The sequence below is a fragment of the Gymnodraco acuticeps genome, unplaced genomic scaffold (assembly GCF_902827175.1).
Source record: "Gymnodraco acuticeps unplaced genomic scaffold, fGymAcu1.1, whole genome shotgun sequence".
NCBI classification, from domain to species: Eukaryota; Metazoa; Chordata; class Actinopteri; order Perciformes; family Bathydraconidae; genus Gymnodraco; species Gymnodraco acuticeps.
This window is the reverse complement of record NW_022992071.1, coordinates 94944-116644: the sequence shown is the minus strand read 5'-3', so window position 1 is coordinate 116644 and position 21701 is coordinate 94944. Positions and strand designations below refer to the sequence as shown.

Here is a 21701-nt window from a genome sequence, read left to right as displayed (position 1 = left end):
AAATATCGGGCAGGTTGACATCAGCATTTATACCTTATAATGAAATAGCATAAATGTTTTTATAAAAACAAGACGTTGTGCAATAAAGGATAACATTGAAATAAATAAGTACAGATATTTGTATAACAAAGAGTTAAAGGTCCCATGTCATGGCCATTTCTACTGATCATAATTCCGTTGTTGAGGTTTACTAAAATAAATATTTATAGTGTACAATTTTCCAAAATCTCATTGGTTTCTCATACAGCATCTCTGTATAGTATGTGTATTCACTCTGTCCTAAACGGCTTGCGTGTGTGTGTGTGTGTGTGTGTGTGTGTGTGTGTGTGTGTGTGTGTGTGTGTGTGTGTGTGTGTGTGTGTGTGTGTGTGTGTGTGTGTGTGTGTGTGTGTGTGTGTGTGTGTGAGAGGAAGTCCGCGGATTGGTCCAAACGTAACGGCTCCGCGGACGTAACGTCACTATACCCGAAATACGTCACTATACCCAAGAAGAAAACAATGGAAAAAGAGAAATCCCCAATGAGGCGTTCTGGGGCAGCACAGACAGGTATTTTCTGTGTTAGAGTTTTACTCGCTGCAGGGTGTACTTTGAGGGTTTGTGACTCTGCAGACCGTTTACATGCAGAAAAACCTTCATAACACACAAGGAGACGGGTAATAACAGGAAAAGCATGACATGGGACCTTTAAAGTAAAAATGTGCAACAAAGGATACAAAAGAATAAAACATAAGTAAAATAGGACACATTGTACACTTTTAGTAAAATCTTCAAAAATTGTATAATTACATCGATAATTATAAATAAAATGAGTTGCATCCTTATATTATCCACCTGAGTGACTTTTCAGTGTGGAGTTTTCATGAAGGTTTTCCTGTGCTTATACAGCACCTTGCTCCCTTCCCTCACAGCTCCACCCACGGCTTTAGCAGCAGAAGTGATGGAAAGAGGCGACGCTGCCAAAGCCGCCGCCCTCCCCATCACCTTCACCTTCCTCACCTCCTTCCCTTTCCCCTCGTCCTTCCCCAGGATCCCCGCCCCCTCCGCTGCCCCCTTCCCCACCGCTGTCACCAGCTCGCACCAGAAAAGCCTCTCCACCCTTTTCCTCTCCTCCTCTTCCCTCTTCTTCTCCACCTCCGACCTCTGCTCCTCTTCCTCTTGATCAACATTGTGTCTTCTCTCTCCAAGAATCCTATCCTGTGCGTCCTTCACGGCCCTCTGAGCCTCCTTAAACGCATCATTGCTATAGCAACTGCCTCCATTTTTCGCCACAACCTCATCTATCTTGTTTAAAAGCTGAATTACTTGTTGTGAGCCTGTTGGGGTTTCATGTGTTTCACTATTCTCAAAAACATGATACCCCCCACAGCTGTTAACAAACTCCCACAGCTCAGGACTCTTCCCCAGGAAGTCCTCCAACCGTTGCCCTCGTAGCTGCCCCCCCCAGGTGAACAGAACCACCGTAAACATGGCGGCTCCAGGCCCAAACGTGGCCTTCACCCACTCCAATGCATCCTTCTCCTCCGGGGTGAACCTGCCGAGCTGTAAGATAAGAGAAGATATACTTATTGATCCCAATTAGGGGCTTTTTTCCATCACAGCAAAATGTAAGACATTGCACATGGATTAGAAGTCAATATAAAATACACATAGCAATAATGAAGGATATATATCTATATATAGGGGTGTCAAACTCAAGGCCCAATACTTCATTTGATGTGGCCCGCAAGAGCTTGCAAAGAATATAATACGTTCATTATACAGTTACATGCCGCTTTACAGAAGCACGTTGCTCATAAACTACATGTCCCACAATGCATCTCATTTTGTGACATGCACAATGCAGAGACATGCAATTATGTAATATAATACATTATTTTATATATTTATATAGTCTTAAAGTTACAACCGACCCTTTGAGTGCAACCATAATGCTAATGTGGCCTGCGATACATTTTGAGTTTGACACATAGAGTATTGTTGGGAAATAGTGAATGTCCTCTTCCAATAAGAGTAACATGATAACAAAGGTAACCCAACTGTAGCTGTGAACATGATAGGATGTTTGATTACCTAGAAGAGCATCAGGACTGTTTTAGGCATATGATAGCTATGTGATTAACATGATGATTCAGCCTCTATGGAGATAGACATATGACAAGCATGCTCATTTCTGACGTGGAGCTAATCTGAACTAAACATTGAATACTGCTTTCTATTCCTCCATCTTGTGACTGTAACTCCCTCTCTTGGATATCAGCATGTGAAGGACACTATTCAGGAACTAGTTGATGCTCTGTATGTGATGACTACTTCCATTCTGGAGAGGATCAGAAATACATGGATCCTGAGATTGAAGCTCAAGCCGGGGACCAGTGATATTTTTCTAACAAATATATATATTGAACTTTACATTTAGGGTCACCAGGAAGGCATGAGGCCCCGGAGAAGACATCACCACGGATCGTCCCACCTCCCTCATGACATCTTCAGGGGACAGGTGTGTGTGCAGGAAGCCCGGAGTGTCCACCACAGAGACCCTCCTCCCGAGCACCGCCCCTGTGTGTGTGGCGCAGTGTGTTGTGACGGAGGAGGGGGACACGTTGACGCAGAAGGCGGTCCGGCCCAGGATGGTGTTTCCTGAGGAGCTCCGGCCTGTTCCGGTCCGTCCCAGCAGAACCAGCCTCAGGGGGTCAGGAGGGGATGAAGGGGGGGGTTCTTCACTCACTGTGGCAAAAAGAAAAACAGGCTTAAGAGGATATCTTCAAATAAAGGGGCCCTTTTAAGCTTTTGGGGTTTTTCCATTCCTGTAGTGTGTTATTACGGGTTTTTGTGCATGTAAATGGTCTGTAAAGGCTCAAATCCCTGTTCCCTCCAATCGGAGTTTCTCCCCCCCGCCTGAAACGCCTCCATTAGACCCCTTTGTTTACTTCTGGAACATAGTGACATCCCCCTGTAACACTCGTGTTTCTATCGGCTAGCGCTTAAACACATTGTAGGTGATAGGCTAAGGGGCGGGATATCTCTAAGCGGTTGATCAATCACAACAGAGCCGTCCAGCTAACCAATCAGAGCAGACTGGGCTCTGGTTTCAGACAGAGGGTGAAAAGAGGTGCTGCAGCACAGGCAATATGAGAACAATAAAGAGCTTTTTGAACATTAAAGCATGGAGACATGTCACAGAGACACTACATACTGACATACACCTAAACATCAGCAGGAGAGGACTCTTTAAAGTAGAGACACTACATACTGATATGAACCTGAACATCAGCAGGAGAGGACTCTTTAAAGTAGAGACACTACATACTGATATACACCTGAACATCAGCAGGAGAGTACTCTTTAAAGTAGAGACACTATACTGATATACACCTGAACATCAGCAGGAGAGGACTCTTTAAAGTAGAGACACTACACACTGATATACACCTGAACATCAGCAGGAGAGGACTCTTTAAAGTAGAGACACTACATACTGATATACACCTGAACATCATCAGGAGAGGACTCTTTAAAGTAGAGACACTACATACTGATATACACCTGAACATCAGCAGGAGAGAACTCTTTAAAGTAGAGACACTACATACTGATATACACCTGAACATCAGCAGGAGAGGACTCTTTAAAGTAGAGACACTACATACTGATATACACCTGAACATCAGCAGGAGAGAACTCTTTAAAGTAGAGACACTACATACTGATATACACCTGAACATCAGCAGGAGAGGACTCTTTAAAGTAGAGACACTACATACTGATATACACCTGAACATCATCAGGAGAGGACTCTTTAAAGTAGATACACTACATACTGATATACACCTGAACATCAGCAGGAGAGGACTCTTTAAAGTAGAGACACTACATACTGATATACACCTGAACATCAGCAGGAGAGGACTCTTTAAAGTAGAGACACTACATACTGATATACACCTGAACATCAGCAGGAGAGAACTCTTTAAAGTAGAGACACTACATACTGATATACACCTGAACATCAGCAGGAGAGAACTCTTTAAAGTAGAGACACTATACTGATATACACCTGAACATCAGCAGGAGAGGACTCTTTAAAGTAGAGACACTACATACTGATATACACCTGAACATCAGCAGGAGAGAACTCTTTAAAGTAGAGACACTACATACTGATATACACCTGAACATCAGCAGGAGAGAACTCTTTAAAGTAGAGACACTACATACTGATATACACCTGAACATCAGCAGGAGAGGACTCTTTAAAGTAGAGACACTACATACTGATATACACCTGAACATCATCAGGAGAGGACTCTTTAAAGTAGATACACTACATACTGATATACACCTGAACATCAGCAGGAGAGGACTCTTTAAAGTAGAGACACTACATACTGATATACACCTGAACATCAGCAGGAGAGGACTCTTTAAAGTAGAGACACTACATACTGATATACACCTGAACATCAGCAGGAGAGAACTCTTTAAAGTAGAGACACTACATACTGATATACACCTGAACATCAGCAGGAGAGAACTCTTTAAAGTAGAGACACTATACTGATATACACCTGAACATCATCAGGAGAGGACTCTTTAAAGTAGAGACACTACATACTGATAAATATGAACCTGAAAACTAGCATAATATGTCCTCTTTAAGTCAGGGTTGATGTGCAGCTCCCTGCTCAACCTGTCTGAGATATTTTCTCATGAATGACCTTCTTGCTGCACATTATCCTACACAGATACTTAGGCTACTTAATAAATCAATGTTTTGACTCAATATATTTAAAATATCAATTTTCCAGTCTTTAAACACATTCTCTTGATTTGTTCTCTCCTTCTCTTACAGTGTAATGGCACAATGATGCACTGATCTCCAACTCAGCATGATAACAGAAGTAATCGACATACCTTTACATGACGCAGCACTTTCAGATGACGACATCCCAGCAGAGATAATACAGCCTTCAGTTTGGCCAGTCGTCTTCCTTGGGGGACCGAAAATAATGGAGATGTATTTCGTATGTCTCCACCGTGTTTCGGATGTTGTCTTGCCTTTGATTGTTATTTGAAGAGCAGCATCCTGCAAAGAGCATCAGCTGCGGTCACTGAAGAGCAGAGGCTTCACACTGCAGCTGTCAATGATAACCACATAAAATAGTCATATGCACTAAATATCAGACAGCTGTTATTAATAAGTATCGTTGCTGTTTCAGCGATCATTAATACTGATGTTTCTGACGTTACTTTTGATGATAGATGTATTATTGTAGCTCCCCATTATGACCACTAGAGGGCAGTCAACATTCACAATTCTAAAAACATTTTTTTTAATTCTTGTTTAAATAATAATATACAAGCAATACCTTTTATAACAAAAAAAGAAAATTCCCTAAATCAAATGTGAAATTAATATAATAATTATAATAATTAAAAATAAATACTAAAAACAACAATAATTTTGCTTGGAAATTGAACCTAATGAATATGACCCGAGTAAGGTTAAAACATAAAATGTAACTAAATAAGTGACAACATTTTTGCCTTTATAATTTCATAAAGGTGTGTATTCGCACAATTAAAAGGTCTTACCAAAATATAATACAATATGAGAAACCATAATTATACCTTTTGTTATGTCATGGTGAAAGTAGGTTCAAATTTGCTATACATTTTTTTTTTAAAAGCTTGGATATATACAATGTGATATGTATGACTTACTCCAATGTTGTTTGTGATGCAGAATCCAATGTAAACAAGCCATGCCTTGCACCAGTCATTGTAAATAATTCTAACAATAAGGGGGAAACTGAAATGTTGGCTATTCATTTCAGAAAAAAGATCTACAAAGTTCTGTTTTCATCTCCTAACTACTAGTGACTCTTTGATGTTCTGAATAACTGGGACTGAATTCATTAGAAATGACATATAAATGACTTCATCACATAATTGTTTTCACAAAGTACATCTACTCAGGATGCTAACTGTTAAGCAAGTACAGAGAAAACACTTTGGGTTCAGCTATTTAAAAAAAACACAACGATATTCTAAATAGTATGGCAATCACACTGAGCAAAGAATCACTTTTCACACCCACACAGTGCGGAGATGAGGTCTAATTATACAGAAGTGAAAACACCTGTTTAAGAGCACCTCTTTTTACACTAAGAATGGAGAGCAGGCTGAATCGTTATAACAAGCACTCATTCTTTCACACACACATACGGGTATTGGGCCGAGCGCGACACCGTACTTCCGGTATCCGCCGTTTTACGCGAGGTGCAAGCAGCCGACCCGTACACCGTCTAGGTGTTGCTAAGCTTCCTGTACTGAATATCAGTCTATTGCCTTAATCAATATCTAGTCAACTCTAAAATACCACATATATGCATTGGCATGATAATATTATTGTGACAAGTGGGGTATTCACCTGGTGTTTCCAGAAATTAGACGTAGATGCAGCCAAAATCGACGAAGGCCACTGTCGTTTTTCCATACATCTGCAGGCAGTCTGTAAGGGCAATCCGACAACCCACACAGCTCTAGTTTACGCTGGTAACGACCTAGAGCACACCCCTCAAGTCCAGAGATGTAATCCGAAGACATGCAGCGATTTCTTCGGTCGTTAATTCAGAAAAAAAACCTAGTGCGCTCTGCCTGGCAACGTTAGCTAGCTGTTTATATTTGCACCTCCAGGATATTTGCACCTCCAGGAAAATGGCGTATTTATATATATATATATGGCGTGTGTTGCATTGTGGGTAGCTCGTGACGTCACTGTGTGTGAAATAATTCCTACCTATGTCCATTAAGCTTCTTAACATTCACATGAAATGAAATGTACTTTTTAAATGTTGGCCATGGGGGTTGTGCAATAGGTCGCCATTGTCAGTATGTGCGTCTGTGTATTGTGTTTGTTCAAACGGTGTATGACTGATGATATGTGTATGTCTCTTAATGTCTACTATGTTTGTAGGCCTATATGTACATGTATGCGGAACTGCAGGACGGAGTCCAGAACAAATGTCCTTACGGGGACAATAAAGTATATCGTATCGTCTCGTATCGAAATGGAGGAAAAGCGAACCACGTCAAAAATAAAACGTAAATCGTGAAGTAGTATGTGAAAGCAGGTAGTATTTAATAGGACTTTGAACAACAATAGATTAGGTAGTTTCAACATGTATGACCGTTCATGATGTTTAAATGTTACAAAGACAATCCCTGCTAAATAAAAAAAAATCCTAAATGGTCACTGTTTTTTCTTTTTCAAACTGAAAAGCCATTTTGTTCTTTTCAACTGTATTCCACAATTTTGTTTTCAGTATGCCTTCATACATCACACAGAAAACTACTTGACTTGTCACAGCTACATTTCCCTAGTCTTTAACCACTTTTTTAGTTTGAAACCTTCAGTTTTATTGCATGTCTTTAATTCTCCCTTCTGAAAAAGCCCTGATTCTCTTGCAAGAAAAGTCAGTACCCAAATAAATGTACAGAAGCATATATCCATTTTGAAATCACTTCCAAAGCATAAACTGACATGAGTGTGTGATTGTGAATGGCGTTCATGCTCCTTAACAGATTGAGAGGCAGATTCTGTTTGTGTCTGCTACATAACGGGCGAATCACGGAAAAGCACTTTTTGAAAACCAGCTTTTGAATTGGCCTCTGTGGTGAAACATACATTTGTGAAAATAATTGTGCAAAGAAATCATCCTCCACGTCGTTGCCTTGAGTTCTTGCAGCACTCACATGAATTGCATATATATCCTCATCATTTTTAAGCTTGGATATCAGATCTGGCACATTGGTATGGGAACAAGAACAGTTCATATAATCATCTGGCTCATAAATCGTGTTACTGTTTTATTATGAGATGCTAAAACTGCACACAGGTAAACCAAAAAGAAACAATAACACACAGCTTTTTATAGACTGCAAACACTAGAGTATTATTGCATTTAATGGGTTTGTTTACTGGATCCATCACGCAGCATTGTTGCTCTGTGCTGTAGTGAGTGATGGAGTTTCACCTCATTAAAAAACATATTCTACAGCTTAGTTTTTAACATACAATTAGTTCAAATATAATGAACATTAAAACAGATAAACATAAGGTCTAGAAATGTGCAAACATAAATCGTGTTAGTCGATGTAGATGTCACAGTGGTTAATGGGGTAGGAAGTAAGCTGGGTAAGCTGGAGATCAGTTATCTGGATGTTGATGTATCGTGTCTGCTGTCAGAGGTCAGAGCTGTAAAGGCAGTTGTTGCCAATGCTGTAATAACAACTTTTTATGCAGGACTCTTTATATCAAGCTTTCATCCTCTGCATTTCTAGAAGAGCCAATAAGTATGCCCTCTCTCCAAAATGACTTGTGATTGGCCGAAGTCCCTTATCACTTGCTGGTTTTCTTAACCGAAAAGGAGGCGAAGAAGTCTAGTTTTCTCTTCGAGCTACTGAACTTTAGGTTATTATAAAATGATTTGCTGTCTACCCCAGCAGTACAGTAACTGCACAGTTGGACCCTGATTGCTGAAGAATAGAAAGTAATGTACAACTCAAAAAGAAAAGGTCTAACTACAGACTACCTGTCTGTAAATCCTCTCTGCTTCAGGCAGCCTACTGGTTTGTTTTGATGTCCATGTGGGCTGGTGCTTGAGTCGCCATCAGGAGGAACTGTCGCCGGGTCGGTCCCACTCCACCTGGTTTCTCAATGGAAAGCAGGCTACCTTGCTGGGAATATGAGTCTCCGAGCTCAAAACAGCCACGTATTCTGTATTCTCAAAGTTTGTCTCTACGGTATGACTGCTGCTGCTTTCATTCTGCAGCTCGGCCTCGCTGATCAACTTTGAGTTCTCTGCGTCGAAGAAGCTGCTCTGACCGATGCCCAGCCCGAAGCTCTCCAGCATGTCCATGACTGACGGAGTGGCCGGGTCGCAGGGCAGCTCCTCCTCCTTTATGAGACTCAGCGTGGGCAAGATGTCCACCAGCTCTGCCATCTCCATCGGCCGGATCACCTCAGTGATGCTGCAGGGAAAGTCAGTTTCCTCGGAGTACGACTCTTCTGTTTCCAGGACCGTGTAGCCGACGTCTAACTGTGCCACAGCGCCAGGCTCCAGTCCTGATTCAATCAAAGCCGTCGCACATTCTAACTCTGATTGGCCGCCGATGCTCGTCATGTCTAAAGTTGATTTGTTGGTGATGTCCACTGGGTATCCGCCCTTTGCGACACCCTCCATTAACAACGTGGCATCTGCAGGGACGACCATGATCCCCGAGGGAGCGGCGATCTCCACAGGGACGATGTTAGGTGGAGCCACATTGACCAAACACTCTGAAAGGGACAATGGAAAGACGACAACAATCTTAATTCAATTTCAAATCAGAAGATAAGACTTTATTCATCCCGAATGAAGTCGAGCCAGAGTTACAAGAATACAATAAACACAGTAGCACAATAATAATAAAACTGTACACTAACAGTGCAGTAAAAAGAACAATTCAATAACTACAGGAAACATAGCCGTCACATAATTCATTTAAATATTAACAGTATTTAGTAGTAGTGCAAAAACCGTAGTGGTAGTTACGTAATTGCACGTTATTTATCGAACATTATTAATAATAACAATAATATTGCACATGTTATATAGCAGAGTGTTTTGTAATGATGGGAATGATATTGTGTGGAATTTCTCAGTTCGCTGCAGCATTACATCTGAAATAAACTAAACTAAGTTGTTGAACATACCGCTTTCTAAACATCAACATGTTAGCTTTATCATTATGAGAGTGTGAGCATGCTGAAATTAGTATTAGCATTTGTAGCATAGCCACAAGCATTGCTGTGTAGACTTTCAGTTTTCAAGTCTATCTAATGCATTTTTATATTAAGTACTGTACCGTCTCATTCCTTAACTAGAATATAATTAGTCCTTTGATCCTGCTTTTAATCCACAAATCAGGGTTTGTTTTTATCTCTAATTTAATCCATCTTCCCCACACTCAGGATCTGCTAATGAGGCGTTTTCTCTCTGCTCTCATTTGAATTGTCTTTCCTCTGAACTCTCTCCAGTTCACTTCTGGACGTATTTTTATCACCACCCGAATTACCCTTTACCTGCAATGGCTCTCTGAGCTTGTAGCCGATGGGGCCAGGTGAGTCTGGCGGTAAGACTGTCCTCCTCCTCCTCCCCATCAGGACGTGGGGGGGGGTCTCCTCCCATCACCAGGCCCAGAGGCACCGCCCCCACCCACTGCTTCGAGCGCACGCACTGCAGACAGTCCATGATCCAACGAGCGCCCCTCCAGATCGCATCCAGACGCTGAGGAAACAGGAGAGAGGGAAAACTGAGACTGTTGATTTAACTTAAAGGTGGGGTATGTAATTCACTTCAGAAACACTTTTTGTTATATTCCATGGAATGCTCTTAACATCCCGATAGCAATGAATATATTAAATGCTTTGACAATAAATACATAACAACATTTCATCTCTGGAAGCCGTGGCGCTGTAAAAAGCACGACCAATCATCTGAGCCGGCCCGGCTAAAGTAACTGGATGGCCTACCTGCCTGTCAGCCTTCCATCTGTGCACAAACTTATCTCGTGCCCTCATTGGTCATGTGCGCGTTTGTGTGTGTTGGAGGAGGGGCTCTGTGAGGAAGTCTGAAGGAAGGGGCAGATTTTTTCCGGTTGTGTACTTTCAAATTCTAGCGCACTCAAGCTGGTTTCTCCATTCTTACCTACCCTACCTTTAAGTCAAATAGGAATTACATTTAATCGTCATCATTGTTCTTCATATTTTTTACCTTATTCTGTATATTCTGACGGATTAATTGGAGTTAATTATCACATAATATGAAAGCCACTAAAAAATCTAAGAGTTTTACATAAAAGAAACTGCTTATATTTTATATAAATATTCATATAAAATAGAAAAATCCTGTAATCCTGTCCCACATATGATGTAGTTGTACCATTTTGCATTGATTTGTAGTTACGTAAAGGCCCATGAAAACAAAACAAAAACGGATAATTTTGTAATATAAATATTTATATTAATAATGGAGTCCAAAGACAAAGTTTTAAATGTACTAGTCGAGGGCCGGACTGGTTCAATGTTTCTTGCAGAACTTACTGAAATGAACTTATTGCACATATTAAACCTGGAACTAACAAAGCTTAAATGATTGCCTATAAAAACAACATTAAATAATCAGTTGCATTCATTTCTTATGGCTCTATCTGCAGCTTTTCCAGAGTCATTTCTTAGGATTACATTTTTCCACAGGCCAACAACAGCTTCAACAAAACTATTTCCCTCAAAGAGAAAACCAAACATGCCCTGTTGTCGTGAGAGAAAAAGTGCAGAAGGAAACATCCATGTAAACTCAGTGTGCTGCTCTGTGATGCTAGTTCAAGCAGATACTTGGCATCTCATCTTGGGTGCAAGGTCATCAATGTTTGGGCTCAGGCTCTGAGCTGAGGAGACCCTCAGGATGGAGTGAAGGTGTGCGTGCAATATACCGGCGGGCCAGATCTAATAGTAATTACAAATTATCCTGCGGGCCGAAATTAAATCCACCACGGGCCTGATTTGGCCCCCGGGCCTTGAGTTTGACACATGTGACGTAGAGGAGAGGGTGAATGGCTCTGATACTTTCTGTTGACCGTGTGGTCTGGAGTTGTATATTGTTTGTTTTTTCTTCTTTATTAAACACCATAGACTATAAATGACTTGTATGGAACGCGTCACAGCAAAGAGCACATTTTAGCCTCTCAGCGGCATAGGGAGTATTTGCTGCTATACATATCTACCCTGGTCTTACCTGAGAGAGCTCCGTGATGTGGTTGAGTCTCTCGCGGGCCTCCAGCAACTCCTTGGTGTCCAGCGCCTCCCTCAGAGCCTGCTGGGCCAGGTGAGAGTCCAACTCCAGCCTCACCCACGCCTGGCAGTACTGAGACAGGAAGTCCCGCTCGTACATCCAGAAGTGAACTGGAGAGAGTTCAGAGGAAACACAAATCAGATGAGAGCAGAGAGAAAACGCCTCATTAGCAATGAGGGGGAAGATGGATTAAGTTAGAGATAAAAACAAACCCTGATGTATGGATTAAAAGCAGGATCAAAGGACTAGAAAGCAGAAACAGTGAAATCTTAAAAAGACAAGACGCTGTACTTCACTGTGTTTTACACTCGTTATACTTTCCAACCAAACTGGCAGAGGTTAAAAGAAACTCGTGCTTTTTATCGTAATGTTTTAGACTTTGAAGATAAGACAAATGTATTGATCTTAAAAAGATTAAATAAAATGACTTCTGACTTTTGATTATGTCGATGCTGCTACTTTTTTTAAGTTCAAAGATAGTTTGAAATGGGGTTATATAAAGGTATTTATCCATATAGTCAGTGTATTTACTACAGAAGGAGGTTGGAGTACAAGCAAATCATCATGTGATCAGCAAAATGCATATATTAAATTGAATATGTATTTATTTTTTGATTCCTTTTTGTGTTTTAAGAAGTGTTAAGTAGCTGGTTCTTTTTATTCTTGGTGTGTATCAAATGTGATCTGTTTTTATGTAAGAGCACTTTGTAATTCTGTTTTAAAGGTGCTATATAAATCCTTCCTGATTCTTCACACTCTTACTATGGTTAAGTACCTCATATAACCACTTCTAAAAATCCAAACCATCCATTTAAACTGGCCCGAGGACACTGTGCTGATTTTACAAAAAGTCCAAAGTGGTCCCAGTTTCGTTCATTCTATTTTGTTGTGTTTTAAAATGTTTTAACATCATGTATGAGGGTTTTCAGTCTGTGGCTATAAGTATGGTTTTATTGTCTCGTGCCTTTACATTCGTTTCTTTTTGTCCTATCGGTTTTGTCTAAATGTATTTCTGCTTCTTTTTTGATATATTGATTGATGGACAGCACATTGGTCAACTTTGGTTGTTTTTAAATGTGCTATATAAATACAGTTGGATTGGATTGGATTAATCACAGTTTGTGTTGTGTTCCCCTCTCTCTCAGCACTGCTTGAAAACACTGTGGTTCTTTTGAGTGACAGATCCTGTATCTATGGACTCTTGACCCTCCAGTGGTCCACCCACCCAGCTCAAAGATCTGCAGCGGCATGGTTAGGCCCGGCTCCTTGGTCCCCACCAGAGGCCAGTAGTTGGAGCTGAAGTCCTCGCTGGGCGGCAGCAGCAGCAGCATGGACAGCTTGTCTCCAAACTGCAGCAGCTCCCGGGTGTACACACCATACTGATACGCCTGAAACACACACACAAATACATCATATTGCATTACATTTCAAATCAGAATCAGAATCAGAATACCTTTATTAGTCCCACAGAGGGGACATGTACATGCTGTTTACATTGTTACAGCAGAAAAGAGCCAAAGACAGCTTAATGAAGAGCAGGGGTGTCAAACTCAAATACACAGCGGGCCAAAATAAAAAAAAGGGTACTAGTGGAGGGCCGGACTGGCTCAATGTGTATTGCCAAACTTATTGAAATGAACTTATTGCACATATTAAACCTGGAACTAACAAAGCTTAAATGATTGCCTATAAAAACAACATTAAACATTAAATAATCAGTTGCATTCATTTCTTATGGCTCTATCTGCAGCTTTTCCAGAGTCAGTTCTTATGATTACATTTTTCCACAGGCCAACAACAGCTTCAACAAAACTATTTCCCTCAAAGAGAAAACCAAACATGCCCTGTTGTCGTGAGAGAAAAAGTGCAGAAGGAAACATCCATGTAAACTCAGTGTGCTGCTCTGTGATGCTAGTTCAGATACTTGGCATCTCATCTCGGGTGCAAGGTCATCAATGTTTGGGCTCAGGCTCTGAGCTGAGGAGACCCTCAGGATGGAGTGAAGGTGTGCGTGCAATATACCGGCGGGCCAGATCTAATAGTAATTACAAATTATCCTGCGGGCCGAAATTAAATCCACCAAGGGCCTGATTTGGCCCCCGGGCCTTGAGTTTGACACATGTGCCTAAGAAGCATACATACAAAAGTATTAAAGATAAAAAAAAAATATAATAAAAAAAGTTACACAATTTACAAAATACACATCCTGCAAGAACTAGGACTAAAAAACATATTACTCCCGTATTAGTTGCTCTGCCCTTGCTCTAATTTCCCTTAAACCCTTGTTGATACCTGGATCCTGAGCTATATATATGTTTACATGATATCTGTTTATGTTGTGAATTTATTATGTTTTTTAATCTGTCACTTTTGTTTTGTTGATATGTACAGACTGTTAAGCCCCCCGAAACAAATGTGTAATTTGCGATATAACTTACATCGCAAATTACACATAAATTCAGGTATTTTACCTGTAATGGAGTATTTTGACTTATGTCAAAATAAGTCAAAAATATATATAGTATATAGTATATATAAGTCAAAATACTCCATTACAGGTAAAATACCTGAATTTAAAATATTACAATTATACGTTTTTAAAGTACAGAAGTATTACCAGCTTAATGTGTATAAAGTGTCTAAAGTATCATATTTCCCTCTGAAATGTGAAATACTCAAGTAATTTACATAGTATGTCCAAATAGTACTCAGTAACAATCCACCACTGAGGAAGTATATTGACACCACACACACTTAGACACTGAAATCCAGCACCAGACACTTTTTACGCTGCTATGGACAATCTTACACTAATGTACATTTATTGAATAAGATAATAAGATATTGAAGTGGCTTTTATTCAGGTCTTAATGTGTGCGTATAAATATGTCCGTTGATTGTGTATATATATATAGGTATATACATATTTTTATATATATTTGTTTTTGTATTCGGGATTGTGGGAAACGGTATTTCGATCTCTCTGTCTGTACACGCAAACTGAAAGATTGACCATAAAGTTGACTTTGACTGCCATGTTGGCTGTGAAAAACATTGTTACCCTGTAGAGGGGGATGTTGAGCTTGGTCAGCAGGTGAGTGATGGCCGCTCTCAGAGACATGACGAACTCGGCCAGCCCGCTGCTCTCCATGGCGCTCTCCTCTTCCTCGCTCAGGATATCTGGAGCGCTGCCGTTGGTCGAGGTGTAAACGTGACTCTGCAGCCATTCCCACTCCTCTCTGTCACACAGGAATGATGCAGATACTGCTGTAAAAGCCCTAATAAGTATCTAAGCTCAGGAGCTGTGACTACTTAATGCTTATACTTTATGGGGTATCTTCCAAAAGCAGTTTTTGATTTAACATGATATGAAATTGGCAAGGGCCTCTGCCGTGTTGGGGGAGACTTATGGGAAAGTCCAACATCCAAGAGAGGAGGGTGAGGCTACCAAACAGAAACCTCTCTAATTCAAAGGCAAGGTTTATTTATAGAGCATGTGTAATACACTGAGGTAGACTGTGAAACAATACAATACAGTTACAATATAATAAATATAAGAAGATCCTTTAAGAAAGAGTTGAAGAATACAATAAGTATAAAGATTAGACAAAATATGAATAGACTAATAATAAAAAATGATACAAGTCCTTTGCTATGGATTACCACATTTAAAATATTGTCCGGATTATACACCCGAAAGCTGGTACTGTAGTTTCTTTAATAAGTATTCAGTTTCAACCCAGTCTCACGGCATTTCGTGTTATAGTCACAAAATTCATTTAATCTATTGATTCGAGTTCACCAACACAATTTTCAATTTTTTTTCGTATCACACAGAACGATTTTAAAAGCAATGTATTTCTATTGGTAGTGTGTTTCGTGCCTGCACCACGTCTTTTTGTCCGGTCGGGTCTTGGAATACCAGAAGCTGTGTGGTTCATAAAAACATTTTCTTACTCAATAACTTACCCTAAGCCTAACCCTTTTATTTTAAATTGTATAATGTCGGAGTTTTCTTGCCGTCCGCGAGGAAAATAAATGGGGCTCAAAGCCTCAGAATACTGAAATCTATATTTTTTGTCATCTTTTTTTCCTTCTAATTTGTTATTATTGCTTTTAAAATCGTTCTGTCTGACACGAAAAAAAATGGGGAAATCGTGTTGGTGAACACGAATCAATAGATTAATTTTGTGACTATAACATGAAATGCCGTGAGACTGGGTTGTCAGTTTAGTACAACTTGTTGTTGAGCTAAAGCAGTGGTTCTCAAAGTGGGGGGCGCGCCCCCCCAGGGGGGCGCAGAGGCATGCCAGGGGGGGCGCGAGAGACCAGGAGGAAAAATGGTTAAAAAAAAAAAGATTTAAAAAAAAAAAAAAAATCATAATTAAAAAAATTATTGATTCGAAAATAATATGATGCAGTACAGTATTATTACGTGTTGAGAGATGTATCCATAGATCTCTTCATTTTGCTCTCAAAGTGCACCAGATTGATGCATTTAACTTCAATATTTAAAAATGAAATCTTCCCGGGGGAGCTTGCCCCCGGACCCCCCTATGTGAGGTCCACACACCACCTATAAAAATAGCACTTTACCCCTGCTAAGCTGATTATCGAGCCTTCATTGTAACAGTCGCGGGTACACTGTGTATATGCGTGGGGAATGTTGCAGTAGAAAATTCCACTGTAGCGACCGGTACATTAATGGGAAACCCTAAATGTTTGCGAACCCTCTATGAAACGTCAAGCTACCTGAGCTACTGAGCCTGACTATTTGTGTTGGGGGGGCCCGACTTTTTTTTTTCTCCAAAGGGGGGGCCTGACAGAAAAAGTTTGAGAACCACTGAGCTAAAGAGTGGTGAAAGAATGAGTCCTTAAACCTGGAAATGAGTTAGCATTTAACTACTGCTTCAATGTCAATGATTTCTTAACATATTTGTGTCCAGTAAAACACAGATCTTATTTTGGGTATTTAACCACACTCGAGACACTAGAGATTTTTCAACCTTTATAGATGACATAAAATCCGTCAATAAATACCCCACTGGTGATCTTCTAAAGCTTGTACATGTTTTAAAAACAGTGGTTGCTAACAAGTGTCTAGAAGAGACGATTAAATGTCATCACGCCAAACATTAGCGGTGGTGACGTGAAGTCATGTGACCCTGCTGTAGTTCCTTTAGTGTCGGCTGTGTTACCTGGAGACGTGTGCGTTGTGTCGGACCCGGGTGTGGCAGAGCAGGTTGGGCAGCCTCTGAGGAACCAGAACCCGGATCTGTTCCACGGAGCTGCACAGCTTCAGGATCCCCACGTACAGACCTGGCTTCGCCCACTGAATACTGTGCCTGTGGAGGGAGAGCTTCTCCTGGAGAACAGGGAGGAAAGGTATGGCGTTGGGAATTCCAAAAGCTGTTAATAGGAGTAAGTGTTTGGCTGCTGTAAATTGAGTGTGTAATTTTTTATTTTAGATCTTTAGGGCTTTTTTTTGGGGTTGTTTGAAAAGCAAAAGAGATTAAAACATGTCTCATTGATAATGTCAGGAAAATCAATCAATGTAATAACCCTAAACTTTTTATAAAAGTTGCTGCAATTGAGTCAACAAAACATATTGAAACCTCTTTTTCTCAAACGAAAAAACTGGCATTCTTTTGAACTTGTGGATTTGAGAAAATCTAAAACGACACCCAGGTGACAATTGCAGGAAGTGATGATAATCCAAAATGATGTTTACAGTCTAAACCAGGGGTATCAAACTCAAATACACAGTGGGCCAAAATAAAAGAAATCGGTACTAGTCGAGGGCCGGACTGGTTCAATGTTTATTGCAGAACTTGTTGCACATATTAAACCTGGAACTAACAAAGCTTAAATTATTGCCTATAAAAACAACATTAAACATTAAATAATCAGTTGCATTCATTTCTTATGGCTCTATCTGCAGCTTTTCCGGAGTCATTTCTTATGATTACATTTTCCCACAGGCCAACAACAGCTTCAAAAAAACTATTCCCCTCAAAGAGAAAACCAAACATGCCCTGTTGTCGTGAGAGAAAGTGCAGAAGGAAACATCCATGTAAACTCAGTGTGCTGCTCTGTGATGCTAGTTCAGATACTTGGCATCTCATCTTGGGTGCAAGTTCATCAATGTTTGGGCTCAGGCTCTGAGCTGAGGAAACCCTCAGGATGGAGTGAAGGTGTGCGTGCAATATACCGGCAGGCCAGATCTAATAGTAATTAGAAATTATCCTGCGGGCCGAAATTAAATCCACCAAGGGCCTGATTTGGCCCCCGGGCCTTGAGTTTGACACATGTGTTCTAAACGAATATTTACAATAATACAAATAAAGAACACAAACTAAACAAGCTTACTTTGAGCTGTTCATAAAGCATGTCCATGGCGGTGGGCTCGGGCAGCAGAGGGGTTCTGCTGCGGTTCTTCTCCAGACGGGCCAACGGGATCCAGTGGAGCGGGGGGTCACGAAAGCTTTAAGCGGTGTGGAAAAGAGGGGGTAAATCACAAGGAACTACCAATAAACAACTCAGGTCGAATAACTGTGCCTATGCCTCAGGTCAAATGTAATTGACGTTGCTTTAAAAAGACATTCAGACACTCATTAAAGACACATTTCTTTAAAAGCTTGTTGCTTTACTCCTCTCTTTCGAGTCTCTTAAGCTTTGACATGCTCAGCATGAGTCAGAGCAGCTCAGTGGTGAGTTGGAGTATGTCCTTCAGACAGAAGCCTGATGTTAAACCTGTTAAGCCCGAGAGACCCCGGTACCGGGGCCCTCCCGCAACATCATGCAGGAAACAGTGTCTGAGGGCATGTTCATTTAATAAACTATGAATGTTTTATATCCATGTAACGGGAAGAAACTCATCTAACTAAAAAAAAAAACACAATGCTAACGCTGAGCCTCTGAATTAGCAACGAGCGAAGAATGCAAACAGATTTACTGCACCGAAACTCACTCATAAAACCTTATTATTTATCCATTCTGCACATCCAACCCATCGATCTGATCGTGAGATGACACAGAATCGATGGGTATAGACAATATCACTCAATGATACGAACTCGCGACTTTATAAACAAAAACAGACATTAAAACATGTGGCGCTAGGTAGCTAAAAACGCTAACATGGCTTACCTGTGTCGTAGTCTGGTCAAAAGTGGTCTTCAATGGCATTAAAACGATAAAAACGCTGCTGAAGTTAATCCATAGGTTAATCCAATGTGTCTGTGTCCCTTTGAAATGATATTTGATAATCCATAAACCAACCTGCTTTTCCGTTTCCAGATGTCAGAGCTAGAGATAGGTTCGCTCTGATGAAAAACTGTATGCACGAAGCCCCCACCTTTTTTGTTTTACCATGTGTGTGTGTGGGGAAATCCACCTTCGATTCTATTGGCTCTAACGGTCAGAAAGAGATGTCAATCAGCAAAATCGACAAAGGGGGGCCAGAGATATGGAAAATCCACCCAAATGACCCCAGAAGTGTTTTTTGTGTGCTAAATCTCTCTAAAAAGGTCAGATTTAACTTGTTTGGCATCAATCTTGATACAGGGTACTTATCATATGTTGTACTTTCCTAAAGGTTTTAGTCTACTAACCCATCATCCAAGGGTAGTTTTCACTAAGTAAAAAAAAATGTTTGGACGGACACTATAATTTACATTTTTTTACTATGTTCAAAAACATATATATAGATTCTGACTTTTCTACATCCAGCTCACAGGTTTATCATTATTTTGAGAAAAAAGATTATTAATTTAACCCTTTTAGAAGGGAAGATATGGTCATTTGTTCTGGGAATGTCATTTTTTAGTCTGAGACCTGAAAAACAGGCTCCGGGCTAAACTGGTTAAGCCTTCTTTGAAGCTGGGTGCTCTTTGTATGAGTCAAAATAAAAGGGTTTAACACGGTGTAACAAACTACTCTTCCTCACCTTGGAGGGTTTGGAAACTCCTTCATGGTCACCAGTAGGACGTTGCCCTGCCGGTCTTTCAGAGGCTCATAATAAACCTGGCCCAGGTCCATTGTTCCCAGAGAAGACTGAAGGCAGAGGAAGGTAGAACAGAAAGATGAGGATGAATACATATGAGCGTATTAGGGATTAATGCACTGAAACACAACACAGGAGAAGAGATGTTAAGAAGTAATTAAAAAGCAATTAACCCACTGTGATGCCTCTCACTGAGCGGATGGGCTTCCTACCTGCAGCTGGGAAACAGCTCTTAAGATGTTGTGCCTGTTCTGGAGGAGGGAGCAGGGGGAGGAGTGGGCGAAGGCGAGGTTCTGCTGCAGCCACGGCACCTGCTGCCACGCACACGATAACTGTTGGAGAAAATACAAATCATAATTAAATGTAACTGGGATTCACAAAGAAAAATGACATAGCCTGATGTTTACATTAAAGGTCCCCTATTATACTGTTTTTCATCAATATATTATAGGTCTCAGATATATACAAAACATGTCTCTGAAGTGTTTGGCTCCAAACACCAAACAGATCATTGCAGCATTACCCATAATCCCCTCTGTTTCAGCCCTGTTTCCAAAGTGCTGATTCTCTGTCTGTTACTTTAGATGAAAATAAGGAGCCCCTCCCCACGCCCCTCTGAGAGAGATTTGGTTACAAAGAACTCAATGGTGCTCTAGGAGGAGATTCAGGTGATAAGGTGGGGGGGGGGGGGGGTTACCTTGGTTGCTGATTGGCTAATGGTTACACAAGACAAAACATCGTTATGACATTGTTTATTTTTGTTTTAGTCTAGTTTTTGTGTGTGAATATTCATCTGCAAAACATACTGGCTGGGAGGGAAACAATGAAAGTAATATTTGAACAAATAAGGTTCAATTTTGATTTTAAAAAAAGTATTTGGTTAATTTAAGAGTTGTTTTTAATAAAGCCTGCTTTTTTGTGTTTTTATTGTTTATTTCTTTTTCATTGTATTCAACTATCTAAGTGCATGAATATTTATCTGTAAATATTGCTGGCTGTGAAGGAAACAAAAAAATATCTAAAGAAATTAAAAAGCAGCATTTATTGAAAAAACAATAAGAGTCTTGCATGTTTGATTACATCGACACATATATTAACTGTGTTCAATTTGGATTTAAAATTAACCAATGGTGTTTCTTTGTGTTAATGAAACGTGTTGTGCTGACAGTGTACCTTTGCAAACCAAAGGAAGTCGTGGATGATGGAGGTGGAGCAGCACTTGATCTCCACCAGCGGGATCTGATCTTCAGCCGTCACCAGGATGTTCTCCTTGTGGTAGAAAACAGTCGCCAGGTACACACCCCTAACAAAACCAAATGAGACAGACCACATTTAAGAGAAATAACAGAAAGAAACATACATTTCACTTCATATATAAGTAGCTTTTGTTGCATCCAGACTACTTTTTCCTTAGTTGAGTCAATCTTCACTTTATAATAAGTTGCTGTCAGGTGACACAAAGGAGGGATCCCTCTCCAGACAGACGTGAAATAGATGTCGAGTGTTTAAGATTTAAAAAATGACAAGAAAGGCAAATCAAAGACATAAATGATAATGTGAATGTATATGAAAAAATATGGATCCAGGAGGATGTCAGAAATGTTCCGATTGCCGCCTTTAAAAGCAGGAAAACCCGTATAATGTACCAATGTAAGAGGATATCTACCCTTATATACAATATCAGTATCATATAGATTAATTGCTCAGAAATACTTAGAAGCTGCCATGTTTATCTACTGGCAATGAATTTGGTGTGGAAGAAGCTTTGATCCCTAACGTGCCCCTTCACACAGTTCAAATGA

The 21701-nt window shown here is 40.4% G+C and overlaps 2 protein-coding genes across 4 annotated transcripts in view; both read right to left on the bottom strand.

The window, feature by feature from the left end:
- Positions 1-656: 656 nt before the first annotated feature.
- LOC117537150 (GTPase IMAP family member 7-like) lies at positions 657-5244 on the bottom strand. The gene is made up of 3 exons (XM_034202289.1): positions 4912-5244; positions 2411-2724; positions 657-1539 (listed from the first exon to the last, which is right to left on the bottom strand). The coding sequence occupies exons 1-3, from the start codon at positions 4943-4945 to the stop codon at positions 844-846; spliced, it is 1044 nt and encodes a 347-aa protein (XP_034058180.1). The 5' UTR covers positions 4946-5244; the 3' UTR covers positions 657-843.
- Positions 5245-7117: 1873 nt separating this feature from the next.
- The window catches only part of LOC117537147 (ankyrin repeat and fibronectin type-III domain-containing protein 1-like), a 38361-nt gene continuing 23777 nt past the window's right edge, over positions 7118-21701 (bottom strand). For all 3 annotated transcript variants that reach the window (XM_034202286.1, XM_034202287.1, XM_034202288.1), the window contains exons 10-19: positions 21073-21202; positions 20112-20231; positions 19843-19949; positions 18264-18378; positions 17093-17259; positions 14956-15133; positions 13120-13282; positions 11838-12004; positions 10127-10331; positions 7118-9340 (exon numbers count right to left, since the gene is read on the bottom strand). In XM_034202286.1, coding sequence (XP_034058177.1) covers positions 8673-9340; positions 10127-10331; positions 11838-12004; positions 13120-13282; positions 14956-15133; positions 17093-17259; positions 18264-18378; positions 19843-19949; positions 20112-20231; positions 21073-21202 — 2020 coding nt within the window. In that variant the 3' untranslated portion in view covers positions 7118-8672. The remainder of the gene's footprint in view (positions 9341-10126; positions 10332-11837; positions 12005-13119; positions 13283-14955; positions 15134-17092; positions 17260-18263; positions 18379-19842; positions 19950-20111; positions 20232-21072; positions 21203-21701) is intronic.

Bases quoted from the DNA above. Each gene is read 5' to 3' on its own strand.
- LOC117537150 (XM_034202289.1), bottom strand. From the start codon at position 4,945: ATGTCGTCATCTGAAAGTGCTGCGTCATGTAAAG. The intron at 2,725-4,911 runs GTATGTCGATTA...TTTTTGCCACAG, and splicing joins AAGTGCTGCGTCATGTAAAG to TGAGTGAAGAACCCCCCCCT. The intron at 1,540-2,410 runs GTAAAGTTCAAT...CTTATCTTACAG, and splicing joins CCTTCCTGGTGACCCTAAAT to CTCGGCAGGTTCACCCCGGA.